At 38.3% G+C, this 21,240-nt stretch overlaps 1 protein-coding gene across 1 annotated transcript in view; it reads right to left on the bottom strand.

Moving 5' to 3' along the window:
• Positions 1-8,162: 8,162 nt before the first annotated feature.
• Positions 8,163-21,240, bottom strand: part of LOC127645734 (uncharacterized) — a 67,947-nt gene continuing 54,869 nt past the window's right edge. Inside the window, exons 11-12 of the mRNA XM_052129396.1 lie at positions 9,865-9,984; positions 8,163-9,373 (exon numbers count right to left, since the gene is read on the bottom strand). Coding sequence (XP_051985356.1) covers positions 8,616-9,373; positions 9,865-9,984 — 878 coding nt within the window. The 3' untranslated portion in view covers positions 8,163-8,615. The remainder of the gene's footprint in view (positions 9,374-9,864; positions 9,985-21,240) is intronic.

Genomic DNA, 21,240 nt, shown 5'->3' with positions numbered 1-21,240 from the left:
AACCTTGTGTAAATTGTCAGCTTTATGCTAAGCTAATATGCTATTTCTAGCCATTTAACATTCAGTTGTTACCAGGCACGATCTTTTTATTTTAATCAAGAAAATTCACGTTGGATCATAATTTCTTTTTTTCTAGTAAGACCCTTCTAGTTTGATATTAGGGCAAAAATCACATTCTTGATAAAACATTTTGTATTGTTTCCCAGTAAAATATCTACAAATCTTTAAAACAATTAGATTTATCTTGTTTTATAAACAACACTGCATAAGATATTTAGTTTTTTCAGAGAATGTATTTTTAACATGTGTATTTTGTCTTACTGTAGGCCTACTGAGTTTTTATAGTCAAAACAAGTGTAAAAAATCTACCAGTGTTAAAGAAGTAATCCAAAGTATTTAGTATACATTACTGACCTTGTGAAATCTAACGGAATGTAACAAATGACATTTTACAGCATGTATTCTGTAATATGTAGTAGAATTCATAGTATACAAGTAACCCTCCCAACCCTGTATATACACAAGAAAAGCAAGTGATTTGCTATTGACTATCAGGAAAAAACAAAAAGATTATTAAAACTAATATAATTTACTGTCTCATCCACCATTTCTTCAGTTTGGAAACTCCAGTCTGAATTCTACTTGAGAATTTACTATTTTAAAGTGCTGTGGATCAATTAAAGCATTTAAAACATTTCACCCTACACTTCCTGTAGCACTTGCCATAGATGTGTCTTGTCGGGCACTTCTCACGCACCTTACAGTCTAGCTCAGGTGTACTCAATTAAAGTTCCAAGAGGTCTGTCTCTACATTTACTTCGCATCAAAGGTCCGGATAGTATGTAGCTTACATGGCGTCAGTAGTTATATGGCTAGGAAATTATGTATCTTTTTTATTAGTTTTTATAAATTGCCATGTTGACAGGAATAGTGCTTTGTAAAAAAAAAATTTAAAAAACCTGATGAGGACATTGGGTGCCCAGAGACAGCTAGTGGGGTCTGAGAGATCTTTTCTACCAAAGGATTCAAATATTTCATCAAGACGTCATCAGTTGAGGGCACTTGGATGTGTTTTGTTGAAATATTCAGAATCTGTACCTCTGTATGGGACACAGGACGCCTTTTGACAAAATACTGTGGGTTCAGGGGTGTCCCCTGAGAGAAAATGTATAAAAATATAAAAGCCTGAATGGACCATTTTTATATTTTCCTTAAAGTGAGAATCTACTAACAACAAGGGGGAGGGGAGAGAGAGAGAGAGAGTGGGAGTGCTCTTCTGCCCTCTGATCTGCCGACATATGGTACTCCGCCAGTTGGAAAGCCTCCTCCAGCGATTCCGGGTGGTGGCACTGGACCCACTCCGCCGTTACTTTTGGTTGACAACGGATAAACTGCTCAGTCTCCCAGTTCCTGCCGCTGAAAAACATCCCCACAGAATGATGCTGCCACCACCATGCTTTACTGTATGGATGGTATTGACCAGGTGATGAGCGGTGCCTGGGTTCCTCCAGACATGACGCTTACCATTTAGGCCAAAGAGTTTCATTAGACCAGAGAATTTTGTTTCTCATGGTCTGAGAGTCCAGGTGCGGTTTGGCAAACTCCTGGTGGGTTGTCATGTGGCTTTTACTGAGGAGTGGCTTCTATCTGGCCACTCTACCATACAGGTCTGATTGGAGGAGCGTTGCAGAGATGGTTGTTCTTCTGGAAGGTTCTCCTCTCTCCACAGAGAAATGCTGGAGCTCTGTCAGAGTGACCATCGGGTTCTTGGTCACCTCCCTGACTAAGGCCCTTCTCCCCCGATTGCTCAGATTGGCCGGGCAGCCAGCTCTAGAAAGAGGCCTGGTGGTTCCAAACTTCCATTTACAGATGATAGAGGCCACTGTGCTCATTGGGACCTTCAATGCTGCAGACATTTTTCTGTACCCTTCCCCAGATCTGTGCCTCAATACAATCCTGTCTCGGAGGTCCATAGACAATTCCTTGGACTTCATGGCTTGGTTTGTGCTCTGACATGCACTTCTTCTTCTTCTTCTTCTTTCGGAGTTTTATGGCGGTTGGCAAACCAGCTAAAAGGTGTATTTACCGCCACCAACTGGACAGGAGTGTGAAGCATTAACAGAGTGAAGCAAATGATCAAAAAAACAAAAAAACAATTATATTAACCTATATTCTGTTAACCAATCCTGTTTCCTTTAGATACCTCATTAAAGCACTATAGACCCTTTCTCTTTCTGTGCGTTTTGAAATATGCTATTGACTGACAATGTATCAATACCTATGTAGCTTAATGTTTCAGCAAAATTGATTCTTTCTCTGTCGTATTCTGTGCAATGAATCAACACATGTTCAACTGTTTCTGACAAGCCACATTTATCACAATTTGCAGATTCTCTTTTCCCTATGATGAACATTGAGTAATTAAGGTATGTATGCCCTATTCGAAGCCTAGATATTATGGAATCTTCCTTTCTGCTCCCGTATTTATTTCTCTCACCCCCAACTTTATTTTGAATTTTATACAGATGTCTTCCTTTTGTCTCCTTGTCCCATTTCTGTTGCCACATCTTATTTAGGGCAGATTTTATTATTGCTTTGACTTCAGTTTTACTCAGTGATACATTAATGTCTATTACATTTTGCTTCAAAGATCTCTTTGCCAACTGATCAACCTCCTCATTACCCTCTACCCCCACATGTGCTGGAACCCATAAAAATGAAATATTTACACCTATTCTGTATATTCTGCACATATTTTGTAGTATCTCATACAAGATATCCTGCCTGGATGCTGACTTTCCACTATTTATACTCATTAAAGCTGAATAGGAGTCCGATTTGAATACGATTATAATGTTCTTGACTTAGGTGCTGTTTCACAACTATATCCTTTGTTATGCTTATTTCCTTTTGTTTGTATCTTGTCTTGCAATGTTAGAGCTACATCCGGTTTAGGGAAAAGCCATGGAGGTATTGATGGTACTTCTCACGGTCCGAATCTGCCTCTCCCAGATGCCGCCCATGTGACTGGAAGCAGGTGGGTTCATGACAAAGTTGCATCCTAGCTCTTTCACACGTTCAGGCTCCATTCCTTTCATTAACTCTTGGAATTCATTGCGTGCCCCCACAAAGTTTGTGCCTTGATCACTTTGTAGTTGACTTACGTTGCCTCTTATGGCAATAAAACAGCGCAACGCATTTAGGAAGGCATCAGTGGAAAGGTCATCCAATACCTCAATGTGGATGGCACGTGAACACATGCAGGTGAGTTGAAGCCCATATCTCTTCAGTTCTTTCCTTCCATCTTTAACATAAAATGGTCCGAAGCAGTCCATACCACTATAGGTAAATGGAGGGGTAGCTTCCATCCTCTCTGTTTGCTGGTATGTAGTCTCTGGTATAGGTTGTTGGGAGTTTGATTTTAGTGTCAGAGCTGATGCCTCTTACCTGTAGTCCTTGCACCTTTTGGCTATTCACCACCTTTGTTTTTGATGTTATCGTGGACACTTTGAGTTTTACTGGCTCTTTCTTGGCACCCAATGTTACAGCTGCATCCTTCAGGATGAAGGTTGTGTCACTCTGACTATCAAGTAAAGCATACACTAAAATTTCCTTGTCTGGTTCCGTTGTCATGGAGACATAGACTGGAACGATAGATGAAGTATGGGTGCTGCTCTTCTCTTGAACAACTCGGTTAGAGGTAGCTTGCTGTATTTCAATTGATTCATACTGTTGGTTCTTGTCTCCTTTTTCTTGGTTTTTCTTCCCACGATCTTGATGTAGGCAAGTAGGGTGGCGTTTTCCACATAAGTCACACACACTCCTGGATGTACAAGCTCTGGAGTTATGGCCGATCCTAAGGCAGCCAAAACATAATTTCTCCAGTTGTACAAACTTAACTCTTTCTTCTACTGGTTTTTCTCTAAGCTTGAGACACCTATGGAGAGTATGGCCTTTCTTCTTGCAAAACATGCATGTCATGCTTGTCTTCTCACTTGTATTAGTGGTGAAAGTCTTAGCACTAAAGTTTTGACTTTGTTGATACTTGAACTGTTCTCGTTCTGTTGGCCTTGATCTTTCTTGGTCAGTTGGCTTCACTGCATATAATGATGTAATGGGGTTGCATGCAATTCGAGCCTCCATGTTGAGAAATCTCACGAAGTATCTGAAGTCAGGGAACATTTTGTGTCCATCTTGATAAATCGTGGCTTCTCTGTTCCAGCGTGAGCTCAACCAATCCGGGAGCTTGACAGTAATCCTTTGGTTTTCCAAACAGTCGTTGAGAGTTTGTAGACCTTGAACATATGGCATCGCTGCTTCCACACTGCTCAGGAAATCAACAAACTCACGAAGATTTTCGCTGTCCTTGGGGCCAATTTTATGCCATGCATGTATCTTGTCACGATATGACTTGGCAACTATGAATGGATTACCAAATCTGTCTTCAAGTATGTCCCAGGCAGCATGATAAGCTGTTTCTGTTCCTACAAGGAAATGGCCTTCAATAGCTCTCTTGGCTGAGCCACCAACATACCTGCGCAGAAAGAAGAGCTTTTCTTGAGTTAGCAGGTTCTTATGATCAATCAGAGTAACAAAGGAAAGCTTCCAATCATTGTACTTGAGAGGATCTCCTTTGAAAACTTCAGGTTCTGGAATCGGAACTCGATTAGCTGTGATTGCTTCAGCTAGAGTTCTTACAAGGTCATTGGAAGCTTCATGAGAGGTTAAAAAGGCTTGAGTGGTTGTTGCATAAGTGGAAGTGCAGTTGGGGTGATGACTTGACTTACAGGGACTTGAGAAAATGTTGTTGGCTGTGGAACAGAACATGAGGTGTACATGGAGGGATATAGGAGAGGGTTTTTAGTGGCTGTGCCCTCATGAGGGTAATGGACTTGGCTTGTTGCGCAGGAAGAGCTTGGGAGACTGGTGCTTGAGAGGAGGGAAAAAATGGATCCATTAAAGGGTTAAGTGCAAGTGGTGGATCGACAGATTCTGAATAAACCTGCAGTCTTGCTTGAGCTGCAACATGCCCTTTAAGTTCTTCTAGCCGTTCTACTTCTCTTCTTTTCCTTTCCAGCTTCATTTTCCTATCAGCACTTTCTGCTATGAACTGAGCTCTTTTTTTTAGCACTCTCTGCTTCAATTTCCCTTTCTTTAGCTTCTCTTTCAGCCTTCAAGATTTGATCTTCCACCTCAAGTCTTTGAATTTCTTCTTTCTGCTGATGTTGTGCATTTGTTATCTTTATCACTTGTTGCGTAGCCACAACTTCAGCTGCCGCTTGTTTTGCATTAAGGGACATGATGGAAGAGTGTCTGGATACTTTGGAAGAAGCCTTTGACTTAGCGGTTTGAGCTGAAGAAACATCAGACACTGTGCTATCAAACACTGACTCATCAGGCCAAGATATGGCTTCTGAATCATCACCACTGATGAAATGTTGAACATTTGTATTTGCAATCCTAGTGAATGCCTGGCATGTGTCATTCATTCTCCGGATGTCAGGTTCAGGACTTGAAATGGCTCTTATTTTGAGGTAAGTATTGTTTCATTTCTCGTTTACCTGTTCAACTGTTAACCCGTCTGCCTGCAAGTACTTTTCTGCTGCTCTAATTATTATTCTTATTCTTTCTGTACGGCTTTCTGTTTGTGCTGAGCAATTTATTAATTCCGCCATAAAGGTGGTAAAAGCCAGTTTGTCTATATTGATGGTGTTATTACTTATTATCTCTCAGGTCTGCCTCTGCATTCTTTGTTCATCTGCACTCTCTTGTGCATTTCTCTGTTCTGTCCCTTTCACTCTTTTTATGGCCTCAGCGTAACTTATTCCTTCCGTTATTTTTACATTTTGTATCTTGACAGCATTCTCACCTGACACCCTCCATATGCCGCACTATGCTCCTCTCCACAGTTGCAGCACTTTGGTTTCACTCCTTCTTCACACCTTATAATCTTCTTTCCTCCTTCTAGTCATATGGTTTTCTCTCTCACTATCCGTACCCGATATTTGACTAACACTCTTTTTCCTTTTCCGATTTTCTACTAAGTTCCATTTACTTTGATTATAACTTTCACTCCCACCACCTGGATCTTCTTCCATCTCCGGATCGCTTCCGGAACTACCGTCACTTCCTCCCATTAACGCTCCAGTCACTGCCCAGTGTTGCCAACCTCCACGCCTCCCTTCAGCGACCAACCATTCTTCACCTCTGACATGCACTGTTAATTGTGGGACCTTATATAGACAGGTGTGTGCCTTTCCAAATCATGTCCAATCAACTGAAATTACCACAGGTGAACTCCAATCAAGTTGTAGAAGTCAGTGGAAAACAGGATGCAGCTGAGCTCAATTTTGAGTGTCATGACAAAGGCTGTGAATACTCATGTACATGTGATTTTTTTCATTTTTTATTTTTAATAAATTTGCAAAGATTTCAAAACAAACTTCTTTCACGTTGTCATTATGGGGTATTGTTTATAGAATTTTGAGGAAAATAATTAATTTAATCCATTTTGGAATAAGTCTGTAACATAACAAAATATGGAAAAAGTGAAGCGCTGTGAATACTTTCCGGATGCACAGTATTTTAAAAAAAAATAAAAAATGGAGAAGCAGTTGACAATCAGGGGTTTAAAGAAAATCTGTGTTTTTTATTTTTAATGGTTATTAAATGATGCCCGGAGATCCCGCAGAATAACCTGAAATAATGTGAGCTGAAATGCCTTCACATGCCATGGACGCATGCTCATAACTGTTCTGGTGGATTTTGAGGACCCACTTTGAAGATCAGCTGTGGATTAAACACTTCGGAATGCCAAGAACTGTGTTCGAAGTATTGTGTACCAAGGTCTGTCAATTCATTGGGCCAGGCACACCAAGCCATCACACACTCATAACAAGTGCACGAATGGTCAAAACACGTAATCGTTTCAATCACCTTAATAAGCATTTTTTTTCTCCCCTTTATCTCCCCAAATTAGAATGGCCAATTCCCAGTGCGCTCTAATTCCTCATGGTGGCGTAGTAACTCGCCCCAATCCAGGTGGTGGAGGACAAATCTCAGTTGCCTTTGTGTCTGAGACCGTCAACCCGTGCATCTTATCGCGTGGAGGCTTCACACCATCCACCGTGTCATCCACACACAACTCACCAAATGCCCCACCGACAGCAAACCACATTATTGTCACCACAGGGAGGTTATCCCATGTGACTCTACCCTCTCTAGCAACCGGGCCAATTTGTTTGCTTAGGAGACCTGGCTGGATTCACTCAGCACGCCCTGGGATATGAACTCGCGAATTCCAGGGGTGGTAGTCAGCATCTTTACTCACTGAGCTACCCAGGCCCCACATTAATGAACATTTTAACTAATGTGAAACCCTACAAAATCCACCTCCTCCTAGCACATAAAATTTAAAGTGAATTTTGAGAATTTAAAATCGCATATAAAGAGTTCCAATTCAGGATTTCTTCAGAGTAATTTCAAAATGCTCATAAAAATAGTTGGATGGGAACCCAGCTAGTGTAAAATATTTTACATCAATCTGCTGGATATATTTTACTTACCACGTGTATCCAAACAAACAAACAATCAATTAAAAAGGTCTCAATTTTGCAGTTTGTCACACATATCATTCTATTGTTCCGAACATACTACCACTTTTGTTTTTCTGTTTTAAAAAGTGGCTTTTTCTTTGTAATTCTTCCCATAAGGCTGCACCCCTGAGTCTTCTCTTTACTGAGGTACATGAAACTGGTGTTGAGCGGGTAGAATTCAATGAAGCTGTCAGCTGAGGACATGTGAGGCATCTATTTCTCAAACTAGAGACTCTGATGTACTTATCCTCTTGTTTAGTTGTACATCTGGACTTCCACATCTCTTTCTGTCCTTGTTAGAGCCAGTTCGAAGACTGTAGTGTACACCTTAGTATGAAATCTTCAGTCTTTTGGCAATTTAAAGCATTGTATAGCCTTCATTCCTCAAAACAATGACTGACTGATGAGGTTCTAGAGAAAGATGTTTCTTTTTTGCCATCTGTGACCTAATATTGATTTTAAGACAGTCTATTGCATAATGTGGCAACTCAAAAACAAACACAAAGCCAATGTAAAGCTTAATTTAATGAACCAAATAGCTTACAACTGTGTGTGATATAATGACAAGTGATTTTCTGGTACCAAATTAGCAATTTATCATGATTACTCAAAGATAATGTGTTGGAGTGATGGCTGCTAGAAATGGAGCCTGTCTAGATTTGATCAAAAATTACTTTTTTCAAATAGTGATGGTGTTTTTTTTTTTTTTTTTACATCAGTTGAATGCCACTTTGGTGAATTACCAATGTCCTTCCAAAACAGCAAAATCTGTACATTATTCCAAACTTTTGGCTGGAAGTGTGTGTGTGTATATGTATATATATATATATATATGCAGCACTTTTTGTATTACGGTCTTCTTAAAATGAATTGCGTATGTTTTATTGTTCCTCTTTTGTATGTCGCTTTGGATAAAACCATCTGCCAAATGAATAAATGTAAACATTTTATATTTTTATGAATGCAGCTCTAATGAAATGACATTGTATTACATTTCGACCCTGAAATTAACATTGCTCACTAAGACAGTTTTGGACAATGCTTTTTTATATGAGTCAGTAGATGACCTGATTGAGTGAAACTCTTCCCACATGAAGTACAGTGATATGGCTTCTCTCCAGTGTGCACTCTTACATGTGATTTCAGGGCTCCTGATGTACCGAAACTCTTTCCACAAAAAGAACACACGTGAGGCTTCTCATTTGTGTGAGTTGAGATGTGCACCTTTAGTTGTGATGGCCATGTAAATGTCTTGCTGCACTGATCACAGTTAAATGGCTTTAATCCAGAGTGAGAGCGCAGATGAAGTGTGAGATAGTCTGAATGCTTGAAACTCTTTCCACACTGATGGCATTTGAATGGCTTCTTTCCAGTGTGAATTCTCATGTGACGCTTAAGATTTCCATTTTGTGTGAAACTCTTTCCACATTGAGAACAGGTGAAATGCTTCTCTCCAGTGTGAATTTTATTGTGACGCGTAAGATCTCCTTTTTGTGCAAAACTCTTTCCACACTGATGGCAGGGGAAGGGCTTTTCTCCGGTGTGAAGTTTGAAGTGAACATTAAGGTTTTCTTTTTGTGTGAAACTCTTTCCACAGTGAGAGCAAATAAAATAGTTTTTGGCTCTTGCTCTTCGAGTTCTTTTCTGTGAGGAATTAATTTCCATCTTAGAGCCACTAAAAAATTCTTCACCAGCCTTGACATTAAGCAGCTTTCGATTCTGATGTTTCTCCTCCACGTCATTCAGTTCTTGACTTTCCTCTTTCACTTCTATCAAGCCTAAAATCAACATAAATTGACATTTGTAAAAAAAGAAATGCAATTTCATGCCAGTAAGGATCAAATGCCACTCATATACTTTAAGATATTGTAAATGCTGATGGTTCTGTAATTCTCAAGTAGATTTTGGTATTATTTGTTTAAGTAATATTTTACCACTTCTTTTCTTTTGTAACCACAGCTGTCAGATCTAGTGAACTGTACGAACCTGGCAAAAATTAAGAATTCTGGCAAACTTTCTGCAAACTCGCCATTTTATTTTCACATGCAAATGATCTTTGTGGCAAATTCTTGATTGTCGCCAAAGGTTTTCTGCAGGTTCACCACTTCCGGTGAAGACCTGCAAATGTCTGGCACACATTTTCAGCAAATTGGAAGCTCATGTGAAAATAATGAAAAGGTTTTCTTTTATTTTCTTTTTTTGTAATGGAAGCTTTGTTGCATCAATGTTCCTCAACAGTCTTTATGAAGAATCAAGAATGAACACCAACCTCTTTGTTCTTCAGTATCTTCATGTTTAATTCTGCATGATTCTGTAATACTGATGTCTTCACACTCCTCTTTAAACTCTTCTTTAACACATTTCATTTTTATAATAGTATGCCAGTAAACTTCAGATGTTACACATGGAGTTGTCCCTCTTTATAAACCACCTTTAACAAATGAGCAAATATTTAATGATGATAATTTTTTGACAAACACAACACAAAATTGAAACATTGAAGATTACATTACAATAAAGTAAACAGAATTTGTATTAAAATAGTCCAGTCTCAAATATACATTAATGTAGGCAAGTCCTGTTTCAAACAATCCTGAACCAAACAAACATTTCCATTATACAGCACAGATATTTAAAAAAAAAATTAAGAAACTGAAATTAAATACAAAAAAGGTCCTCAAACGAGTATTAACATATTTACTATTAACTTACATACATGTTGAACAAAAGAACTTTCCTCAATCAGGACTTTAAATGATTTGTCAAAATCAGCATGAACATCCAACAATACTGGCTTGTGCATCTTCTTCTATTTCACATTTCTGCACAACTCTGTGAAATACTCACTGGTTATCGCCCTCTGGAGGCAAGATTTAATAATGCACGCATAAGAAAAAAACATTAAGCTTGAGACGAATGTATTTTTTTTTTTTTTTGAATTAAGCAAACATCAAAAATATTACAACAAAATGGCATTCAAATTACAATCAACGTAATTTGAACATGTGCTGATACAAAAAGAATAATAATAAAATATGAGACATACATTATTTTTATAAATATTAATAAATAAATAAATAATAATTACAACCTCATTTGATGTCACCAGGGTACTAAAAAAAATGATAACCAATTATATTCTTCAATTGTTTCAATCAACATCCCAACTTTTTTATTTTTGACGGGGTTTTTAGCTATTGAACCAGATCATTCTTAAAAACTACAAACAGGGGGATATTTAAAAAATATAAAATTGTGGATAAAATTAACAACATAATATTGTTAATCAAGAAACCTATGTTGCCGCCGCCTTCATAATTCTCATATTTACAAAAGACAAGTTCAATACAGCAACCTTTTTCCTCACACAACCAGTTCTGCACTCAATCCCAAAAAGCATGCGAGAATTTACAAGTGAAAAATATGTGCTCAGTATTTTCTGTAAAGGAGTTACAAAATCTACAAAAAGCTTTTTCAATATTAAATCTAATATTTAGAAACTCATTTGAAGGATAAATATCAGCTAAACTTTTAAAATGAGTTTCTTTGACTTCAGGATGAATCAGAAATGTTAAATAGGCGGTTCTAATATATTTAAGAGTTTGCTTGTCAAAAAAGAAAGGTCCAAATTATTTCTTACCGATTGAAAAGGGTAGAGAATATTGTTAAGGCTTTGTCTAATATAACTTTTAGAGAATATTTCACTTGTAAACTCAATTTGCCCAAGGAATAATGATGGTAAAAATGGGGTGATTTGTCCATGGCATAACAAAACTTTGAATAATAATTTGATTCCAGAAGGTATGGCAGATATTACTGTAAAGAATTGTTTAAGATGGCATGTAAAACCATGTTTAAGAGTAAAAGCAGTAAAATCCAAAAACTTGCCAGAATCATCAAATAAATCCCTCACAGACCGCTGCACTTCCATCATTCTGCTCTCCAATCAGTGTGAGTTTTACTAAGACATTCAGTTACCATGTTCAACTTCAACTCTCTTTTGCAATCTTTTATCTCCTCTGCATTAAACTCAACCGCCTCGGAGATTTCCGCCACCATAATGCTATTTTTTCCGCATCTGATACATCAGACCTTCCAACTTTTGTCTTGAGTATCAAAACACGCTGTAAGAACGGTAATGGCTTGTAGAAAAACCACATTGGAGATCACCTCATCCTCATCAAATCTTACTTTCTTCACTATCATGGATTTCGTCGGTGAAATATGAGAAGCTATTATAGGAATATAATTCCCAAACAATTCACAAAGGGTGATTGTACAGGAGACTTTAAAGGGCACCTATTATGGAATTTTGAAAATTACCTTTCATGTAGTGTGTAACAGATTTAAGTGAACAAAAACATCCTGCAAAGTTTTATATATGTAAGTTCACCGTAAAAAAAGTTATTGTCTCTCAAAAGTAGGAGTCGACTCTGAGTCAATTTAATGAATCGTTTTTCCAATGAGTCATTTTCCTTTTCGTTGTGACGTCAAGACGAAAAATTATCAAATTGGCCGCTCCACTCATTGCGCGCGCGAGACACCAGGGAAAACTTGAAAACATCATGTCGACAACAAGACGCTGTGTTCGGAAGTGCATATCAAAAGCTGACCTTTTTTTCACTGCCCAGGGACGAGCATGTGAAGAATCAGTGGCTAGAGTTTATATTTACAACTATACAACACAAGTATAGCCCGAACCTTGTGCTGTGTTCGCGTCATTTTAATGACGATTGCTTTATGAACATGAATGCTTTCAAGTGTGGATTCAGTGAGCGGTTGATACTGAAGGAAGGTTCAGTACCAAGTTTATTTGGATCAGCTTCCTCCTCCGAATCACAACCTGTAAGTATTATTAATAACTGTTGCTTTTATGTGTTTTTTAGCATGCTTAATAAGTATTTGTGTGTGTTGTGTAAGTTACACTCAGTGCAGCTTCTAGGTCTCCAATGTCAATTCTTTTTAAATATGTGAAATGTTTGTCGATGTTATTGGAGTTGTCATAAAGAATAGAGCAATAACTTGTAGTAATGCAGTGCTTTACCAATATGTTTATGCGTTGGGCTAACGCAAACAATAACTGATTGGGTGTTTACCACCGAACTTTGGGCTATGATCGCTAACATATATCAACTCAAATTCCTTCTCTGATTTTGATATTTTTACTACAAAGCGGTGATGGGCGTTCCGTTTCTGACAATCTCTGCACAGAGTATACCAATCACAACTGACTGGGTCATCTGACCAATCACCGCAGATTAGCGTCACGCAAAGGAGGGGTTTGGAAAAATGAGTCGTTGAACGAATCATTTGGGAGTCGGTGAGCAAATCAGGTAAACCTAAATGCATATTATAAGACAACAAAAGTGTTTTTTGTCATTGCATGCATGTTAAACTGTTGTTGGGGACTCCCAAAACAATATTAGGAACATTTTAAATGCCATAATAGGTGCCCTTTAAAAAAAATCAAAGCAGAAATCGGAGATATACGAGCATCGTTGAGGAAAAGCGTGCGCCTAGCCATTAGCCCAGCCTCCACCAAGACGAATGTATTTTGCAAGTCCCATTTTCGTTGCATTGACCTACCAAATAATGCAACAGTGATGTAACTTTGCAAATCTCTTAATTGTTGTGGTGACATTATTGTACGTTGCAATGACCATATTTTCATTACCCAGTATGTTTAAATGCAGTAAACCGTATGTGGCCACATACCTGTGACACTTTTTCAATGCAGCATTCCACCTCTCGCGGCCACGGTGGGTGGGTCTCAGGCTGGAGCCCCCACAATACAGAATTGACATGTATTTCACTTAGGACCACTATGTGAACTCATGGGTTTAACATTACATGTTTAATTAGATTATTATCACATTAAGCTCATTACCAGTTCAGTAGGCTTAATTCACAAACATTTGTTTCTAAATGGTGGAAAACACATGACATTTTACTCACATTTTAACATTTACACATTTGTAAATCAGACATCACACAATACATATTTAATTTGACAGAAATTTAACAGGAATAATTCACAAATAAAACAAAAACAATTACATTTTAAAAGAGTAAAATGTAACCAGTGGTAAAAAAAAGAAGCCGCTTTTATAGTATATAAACACACATAATTCAATATTTGTGTAATGGCAAACATTCTTGGGCATTGCGGTTTATGAGACACATTGACACTGAAGAGGAGATGAGTTGCTCATTTCTATGGAAACTCAATGATGATGATATTAAATTATCACTGTTGTCACATGCACACAGAAACTCAAAAGTCTTCCCTTATGTGAAATGAAGTCTCACTGGTTTAATCAAACTGACTCATCATCAATATAAATAAAATAATCCTTAAATAAATAGTTAATATGATAAAAAAAAAAAAAAGGAAATATTTGAAATATTTTAGAATTAAAAATATTATTGGTCAAATTTTCAAATCACATATGCTTATTTTAATTGATGTTTGTGTATAGGCTTGTTTGTATTAGACAGTAAAGGTGCCATGAACTAAACATTGTTAAATTGCTATTTGTATGCCAAATATCAGCCCTAGTATTACTGCTTGTCTGTATTTGTGTCATTAAAGGAACAGTCCATCCAAAAAGAAAATTTTTAGAAAAATGTTCAGCCATTTGTGTCCATACTATAATGGGTAATGGTGACCAAAACTTTGAGGCTCCAAAATAGAATATTTAGAAAATATAAAGGCATCATTGTTGTAATCCATATGACAGGTGGTTTAATCCAAATCTTTTTAAGCGATTCGATAGCTTTGGGTGATATTCGTCTAATATCTTCACTTCCGCTTACCTCTCTAATGCATGTTTTAAACCAAATTAGAGAGCCGAGAAAATGTGCGAATAAAGATGTAATATTTTATTTTATTTTTTCACACCCAAAGGAATCAAAATCACCTAAAAAGATTTGGATTAAACCTCACATGTCACATGGATTTACACTGTTGTTTACAATATTTTTTTAGGGCCTCAAAGTTTTGGTCACCATTACCCACCATTGTATGAACACAAACTGCTGAAAACTTTCTTCAAAAATCTTCATGTGTTCCCAAGATGAACAAAAGTCATACAGATTTGGAACGACATGCGGGTGAGTAAATGAAGACCGAATTAAATTTTTTGGGTGAACTATTATTTTAATGTGACAGTTGAGGTGGAGGAGACCATTGGGGTACACAACATCAAAGATGTACAGTGGCTATAAAAATAACTCTATAAAAACACACCTTTAGGTTATTAAGAACCAACCAAGATCGGTCCTGTCTATTGGTCAACCGATACGTTTTTTTTTTTTTTTTTTTTAATGGCCAATGTTGATACAAAATGCTGTGTGGCCATGTCTGTTTAGCAGCTGTCAAAGTCACTGCATCTGTGAATGGGGCTTAAATAAATGATCCATCAGTGGCACTGGTTGAAATGGCTCTAGAAGGAAAGCTTACATTTTTTGATACCTTACTGGAGCATGTTTTACGGTGTCCCACACAATGTCCTCAACTTTTACTTGCTGCATTCCTGGATTGGACATCATCACTACCTCGGTGAAATGAAAACCAGTAATAGTAAAAGTTGTAGATGTCTTTTAATTTGCTTGAATATTTGCACTCACTTTTTATAACATTCATAATATTCATATTCAGCAGTGGTCTCTAGCCCTTTTCCCCTTTAAGCTGAACTCCTTCCAGACATTGTAGGAGGCTGTACACGTCACCTTGCGGGTGTTCTCGCCTGGATTTGGTCCTCCAAAGTGAAAAAATAAAAATAAAATATATATATATATATATATATATATATATATATATATATATATATATATATATGTGTGTATACACACACACACACACACATACATATACACATACACAGTATCTCAAAAAGTGAGTATACCCCTCACATTTTTTGTTAAATATTTGATTATATCTTTTCACGTGACAACACGGGAAATAAATGACACTTTGCTACAATGTAAAGTAGTGAGATTACAGCTTGTATAACAGTGTAAATTTGCTGTCCCCTCAAAATAACTCAACACACAGCCATTAATGTCTAAACTGCTGGCAACAAAATTGAGTACACCCCTAAGTGAAAATGTCCAAATTGGGCCCAAAGTGTCAATATTTTGTGTGGCCACAAATTATTTTCCAGTACTGGTTTAACCCTCTTGGGCATGGAGTTCACCAGAGCTTCACAGGTTGCCACTGGAGTCCTCTTCCACTCCTCCATGACGACATCACGGAGCTGGAGAATGTTAGAGACCTTGTGCTCCTCCACCTTCCTTTCAAGGATGCCCCACAGATGCTCAATAGGGTTTAGGTCTGGAGACATGCTTGGCCAGTCCATCACCTTCACCCTCAGCTTCTTAAGCAAGGCAGTGGTCGTCTTGGAGGTGTGTTTGGGGTCGTCGTCATGTTGGATTACTACCCTGTGGCCCAGTCTCTGAAGGGAGGGGCTCATGCTCTGCTTCAGTATGTCACAGTACATGTTGGCATTCATGGTTCTCTCAATAAACTGTAGCTCCCCAGTGCCGGCAGCACTCATGCAGCCCCACCACCATGCTTGACTGTAGGCAAGACACACTTGTCTTTGTACTCCTCACCTGGTTTCCGCCAAACACGCTTGACACAATCTAAACCAAATACATTTATCTTGGTCTCATCAGACCACAGGACATGGCTCCAGTAATCCACATCCTTAGTCTGCTTGTCTTCAGCAAACTGTTTGCAGGCTTTCTTGTGGATCATCTTTAGAAGAGGCTTCCTTCTGGGACGACATGTGAAGAGAGCGCAGAACTGTGTTATGCCGAGTTTACACTACACGATTTTAAGCCCGATTTTCGCTCGCCGACAGTTTTATGGAGATCACCGGCAAAAGCATTTACATTTACGCATTTGGTAGACGCTTTTATCCAAAGCGACTTACAGTGTACTTATTACAGGGACAATCCCCCCGGAGCAACTTGGATAAGGGTCTTGCTCAAAGACACAATGGTGGTGGCTGTGGGGATCGAACCAGCGACCTTCTGATTACCAGTTATGTGCTTTACTCCACTACGCCACCACCACTCCAAAAGCCTGAAATCATAGGCAAATCAGAGCTCACTCCTGTGAGTGACGATCACAATGTATTAATTATCAAAGACGCGATTTGAGAGAAGCACCGACGTGTCGCCAATGTCAGCAAGATATCTTGGATGTTAAATATCTGGACCTGTCTTCGATTCCAAATCGAGCAATATGAAATATGTTTTGACTGAATACAACTGCAGCGTTGACCTACAGCCAATTAGAGACCAAGAAACGGGGCAAGGGAAGTTTCAGTGGGAGGAGTCCTGATGTACCTACAACAGAACATCAACTAGCATGGCTGTGATATCAAGAAAGTCACGTTGGACCGAAGAAATGGAGGAAAAATTTGCGGAACATTGGCAGGAGCACCAGTGTCTATTTGATGTTTCATCTGAACTGTACCCCAACTGGGTGGAGAAAGAGAAGAAATTACCAATTCTCTTGGACAGTCAGGTAAGCAATTTTGGATTTTTCAGTAGGAGGTACTTTTCATATTGTAACCAATAAAATATATGATACCTTTAGGCGATTAAAAACATACACAACTTATTCTGAAATGCATAACATAAGATCATGCATTTGTTTTCGTATCTTGTATCACTTCTCACGTGCACTCTGTTGTGAAATTTTATTTGGAGTCCAGGCAGAGTCATCGAGGATTCGTCAATAGTGAAAATGTTATTTAATGTGTTCACCCATCACCGATTCGTCATGCAATTTGAAAACGCTACAACTTCCATGACAAGACAGACAGATGTGTAATATGAATGGTACCAAGATCCGACGTCTTTGAAAGTTGTGTAGTGTGTAGGAGGCATTAGTTTGAGTTAGGTAATAGGTGATCCTTATTAAATTACAGGACAGTTTGTTTCTTTTTTGACAGCACATTTTCACTGCTTGCAGTGTCGTTATGTTTAGATGCTCAGCCTAAAGATGCTGCATTTGTGGCACCTGAATAGCGCACTGTGCTCAGCAAGATGACAAGCATAATGAATTATGATTGAACACCACTGATTATTAAGAGTATAACCCATAGTGGGAATATTCTACCATTTAATATATTGCACTTGAACAGTAGGCGCGATCATGCGATACAGCCTCAGACCGTATTTGTTTAGTTTATCGGTATGAATTTGTTGCTGCATTACACAAGTGGAATGTCTTTCAAAGCTTATAATGCTTGTTGTGCATGAGTGACCCTAGATCAGTGCTTCCCATCCTTTTTTCTGCCATGGCACACTTTTTACAATTAAAAAATTTGACAGCACACCACTATCCCACATAGACTAATCATCGTCAATATTTTACCTTTTCAAGAACATGTTTTATGTCCGTCTTAGTAGCATTTACTTGTAATGATTGAAATTCGGCTATGCAAAAAAACAAGTCACATAGGTGATTGTAAAACAACAAATTTGCTTCTTTTCTAATTTGTAAATTTTTGTTTGTGCAATGCCACAAGAAATTACAGGGATGAAAACTCATGAGGGGTGAAAAAGGTAAGAAAATGGTCTATGAAAATCTTTTCTGGGGATATGTTTTTTAAAGAATGAGCTAAAAGCACCAATTCCAGCTATTTTAGTGATTCAAGTTTATTCAAGTTTACAATTGTGATTTGTTGAGGCTTGCTTCTGTTTCACCTATTTTTTTGTTACATTTTATTTACTGATTAGTTCAGTTACCCCTTCTGGAAATGTCACTAGGTAGCGACAAATGAGCGTCTTATGTGTGATGAGTGAGTCAGTGAATCATTTTGAGTCGTTCATAACCAAAATCTATCAAGAGACTTTATAGTATTTAAGCATTAAAAGATCAAAGTAGATATACAGTCAGGTCCATAAATATTGAGACATCGACACAATTCTAATCTTTTTGGCTCTATACACCACCACAATGGATTTGAAATGAAATGAACAAGATGTGCTTTAACTGCAGACTTTCAGCTTTAATTTGAGGGTATTTACATCCAAATCAGGTGAACGGTGTAGGAATTACAACAGTTTTTATATGTGCCTCCCAATTTTTAAGGGTCCAAAAGTAATGGGACAATTGGCTGCTCAGCTGTTCCATGGCCAGGTGTGTGTTATTCCCTCATTATCCCATTTACAAGGAGCAGATAAAAGGTCCAGAGTTCATTTCAAGTGTGCTATTTGCATTTGGAATCTGTTGCTGTCAACTCTCAATATGAGATCCAAAGAGCTCATTGAAGCAAGCCATCATTAGGCTGAAAAATCAAAACAAACCCATCAGAGAGATAGCAAAAATATTAGGGGTGGCAAAATCAACTTTTTGGAACATTCTTAAAAAGAAAGAACGCACCGGTGAGCTCAGCAGCACCAAAAGACCCGGAAGACCACGGAAAACAACTGTGGTGGATGACCGAAGAATTCTTTCCCTGGTGAAGAAAACACCCTTCACAACAGTTGGTCAGATCAAGAACACTCTCCAGGAGGTAGGTGTATGTGTGTCAAAGTCAGCAATCAAAAGAAGACTTCACCAGAGTGAATACAGAGGGTTCACCTCAAGATGTAAACCATTGGTGAGCCTCAAAAACAGGAAGGCCAGATTAGAGTTTGCCAAACAACATCTAAAAAAGCCTTCACAGTTCTGGAACAACATCCTATGGACAGATGAGACAAAGATCAACTTGTACCAGAGTGATGGGAAGAGAAGAGTATGGAGAAGGAAAGGAACTCATGATCCAAAGCATACCACCTCATCAGTGAAGCATGGTGGTGGTAGTGTCATGGCGTGGGCATGTATGGCTGCCAGTGGAACTGGTTCTCTTGTATTTATTGATGATGTGACTGCTGACAAAAGCAGCAGGATGAATTCTGAAGTGTTTTGGGCAATAATATCTGCTCATATTCAGCCAAATGCTTCAGAACTCATTGAACGTCGCTTCACAGCACATCTTGTTCATTTCATTTCAAATCCATTGTGGTGGTGTATAGAGCCAAAAAGATTAGAATTGTGTCGATGTCCCAATATTTATGGACCTGACTGTATAGTCTTCCTTCAGTCTGAGCATTATTTTTCATCCAAGAAGACAAAAATAATAGTGAGTTTCAATAACGTCCTTTCCTTCTCCTATATTAAAACTTGCATGGCTACAAATCTACTGACTTCAATATAAGAATTATAAACACAAACAGATCTACAGTATCATTTTCCTACAGTAGCCCATTTAAACTGCTGAGCATGGCTTTTATCAGAAAAGACCACAATAATAGACAAATAATAATCATTTTGTGTTGCAATATTATTCTTTCATTGTAAAGCGCATTTCACATGAGTTGAGTCGAGGCGTCAACACTCTGTTCAACGCCAGCATCAAGAGACGCATTGCCCACCACATGGCAAGAGTTGCAGAAAGCGTCACAAGTTTGCCACGTAAAAAGGCGGGATTACTGCACAATAAACATTGAAAACATGTATTTGGAATAGAGGTAAAAGCTTGCAGTTGCTTTTATAGCACAAAGTAATAAAAGGACTTGTTTATGTTTAGGTCTAAGCGTTTTCTTGCTGAATTTAAATGAGTTCAATAACTGGGGTCTCTGATATTCGTAAACGATAAGGTAATATTTAATTAAAAGTAATTATTTGACATTCAATGTGTCTTCACAAATTTGGACAGTTTTAAATATTTCTTGTTGCTTGGTACTCTCAAAGTCATTTTTGGTGAAGGAAAAACATATGTGTGAAAAACACTTTGCTGTACAGTGGCGTCATTTCATTGACTTCATTGAATTCTGCAGCGCTGACGCGAGTCATGTGAAAGACCCTTAATGCCTATAAATATCACTCACTTTTGCACATTAATCATTGCTCTTCACCAGGGGCGTCAGACTGGGGGGGGTAAAGGGTACCGAGTACCCAGGGCCCGAGGCAGGGGGGTCCCCTTAGAAGTCAGTTTTCTATACATACATATTTGGTACGGGGGCCCAGCAAGATGGTTTGTACCCAGGGCCCAAAATCTGGTGCTACGCCCCTGCTCTTCACAATCACAAAAGTGACCAATTATGGTTTCAAAATGGCGAATTTCTCAGAAAGGTGATGAGGTTTTTTCACCCATTTATTTATTTTGTGGAATTTGATAATTTTCCACAGCAGACGTGACAATCTTTCAGGGTACACTAGTGTGCTGTGGCACAGTGGTTGGGATACACTGCCCTAGATGATACATAATGATTTATGCAAATGAAAAGAATGAAACTAAAATGATGGTCCGTGTATGGAGTATGCTGACCGTGCAAACAAAATCATCATATCAACAAGAACTTAATATATAATTGGTTGTTTAAAAATGCCAAAGTATCCAAAATAGAGCCTTTTTAAGATTGATTGAAACCATTTGTGGAAGGAAGCTTCTATAATAGTTGGGTCTGATATTACCGTGAGAGGGTATGAAAAGTATGTGTCTGGAAGATGCTTAGCAGCAAGGGTTTCTGCAAAGGAAGAATCTAGACCAACACTGAAAAGGTGGAATAGAAGCTGCATCTAAAACTGTGGTCCTCTTCCAGGGGTGGGGACCCACTAAGGGGCCTCAATGTCTTTAAA

This window comes from Xyrauchen texanus, chromosome 6, assembly GCF_025860055.1.
Source record: "Xyrauchen texanus isolate HMW12.3.18 chromosome 6, RBS_HiC_50CHRs, whole genome shotgun sequence".
NCBI lineage: Eukaryota > Metazoa > Chordata > Actinopteri > Cypriniformes > Catostomidae > Xyrauchen > Xyrauchen texanus.
This window is presented reverse-complemented; position numbering and strand designations above follow the sequence as displayed.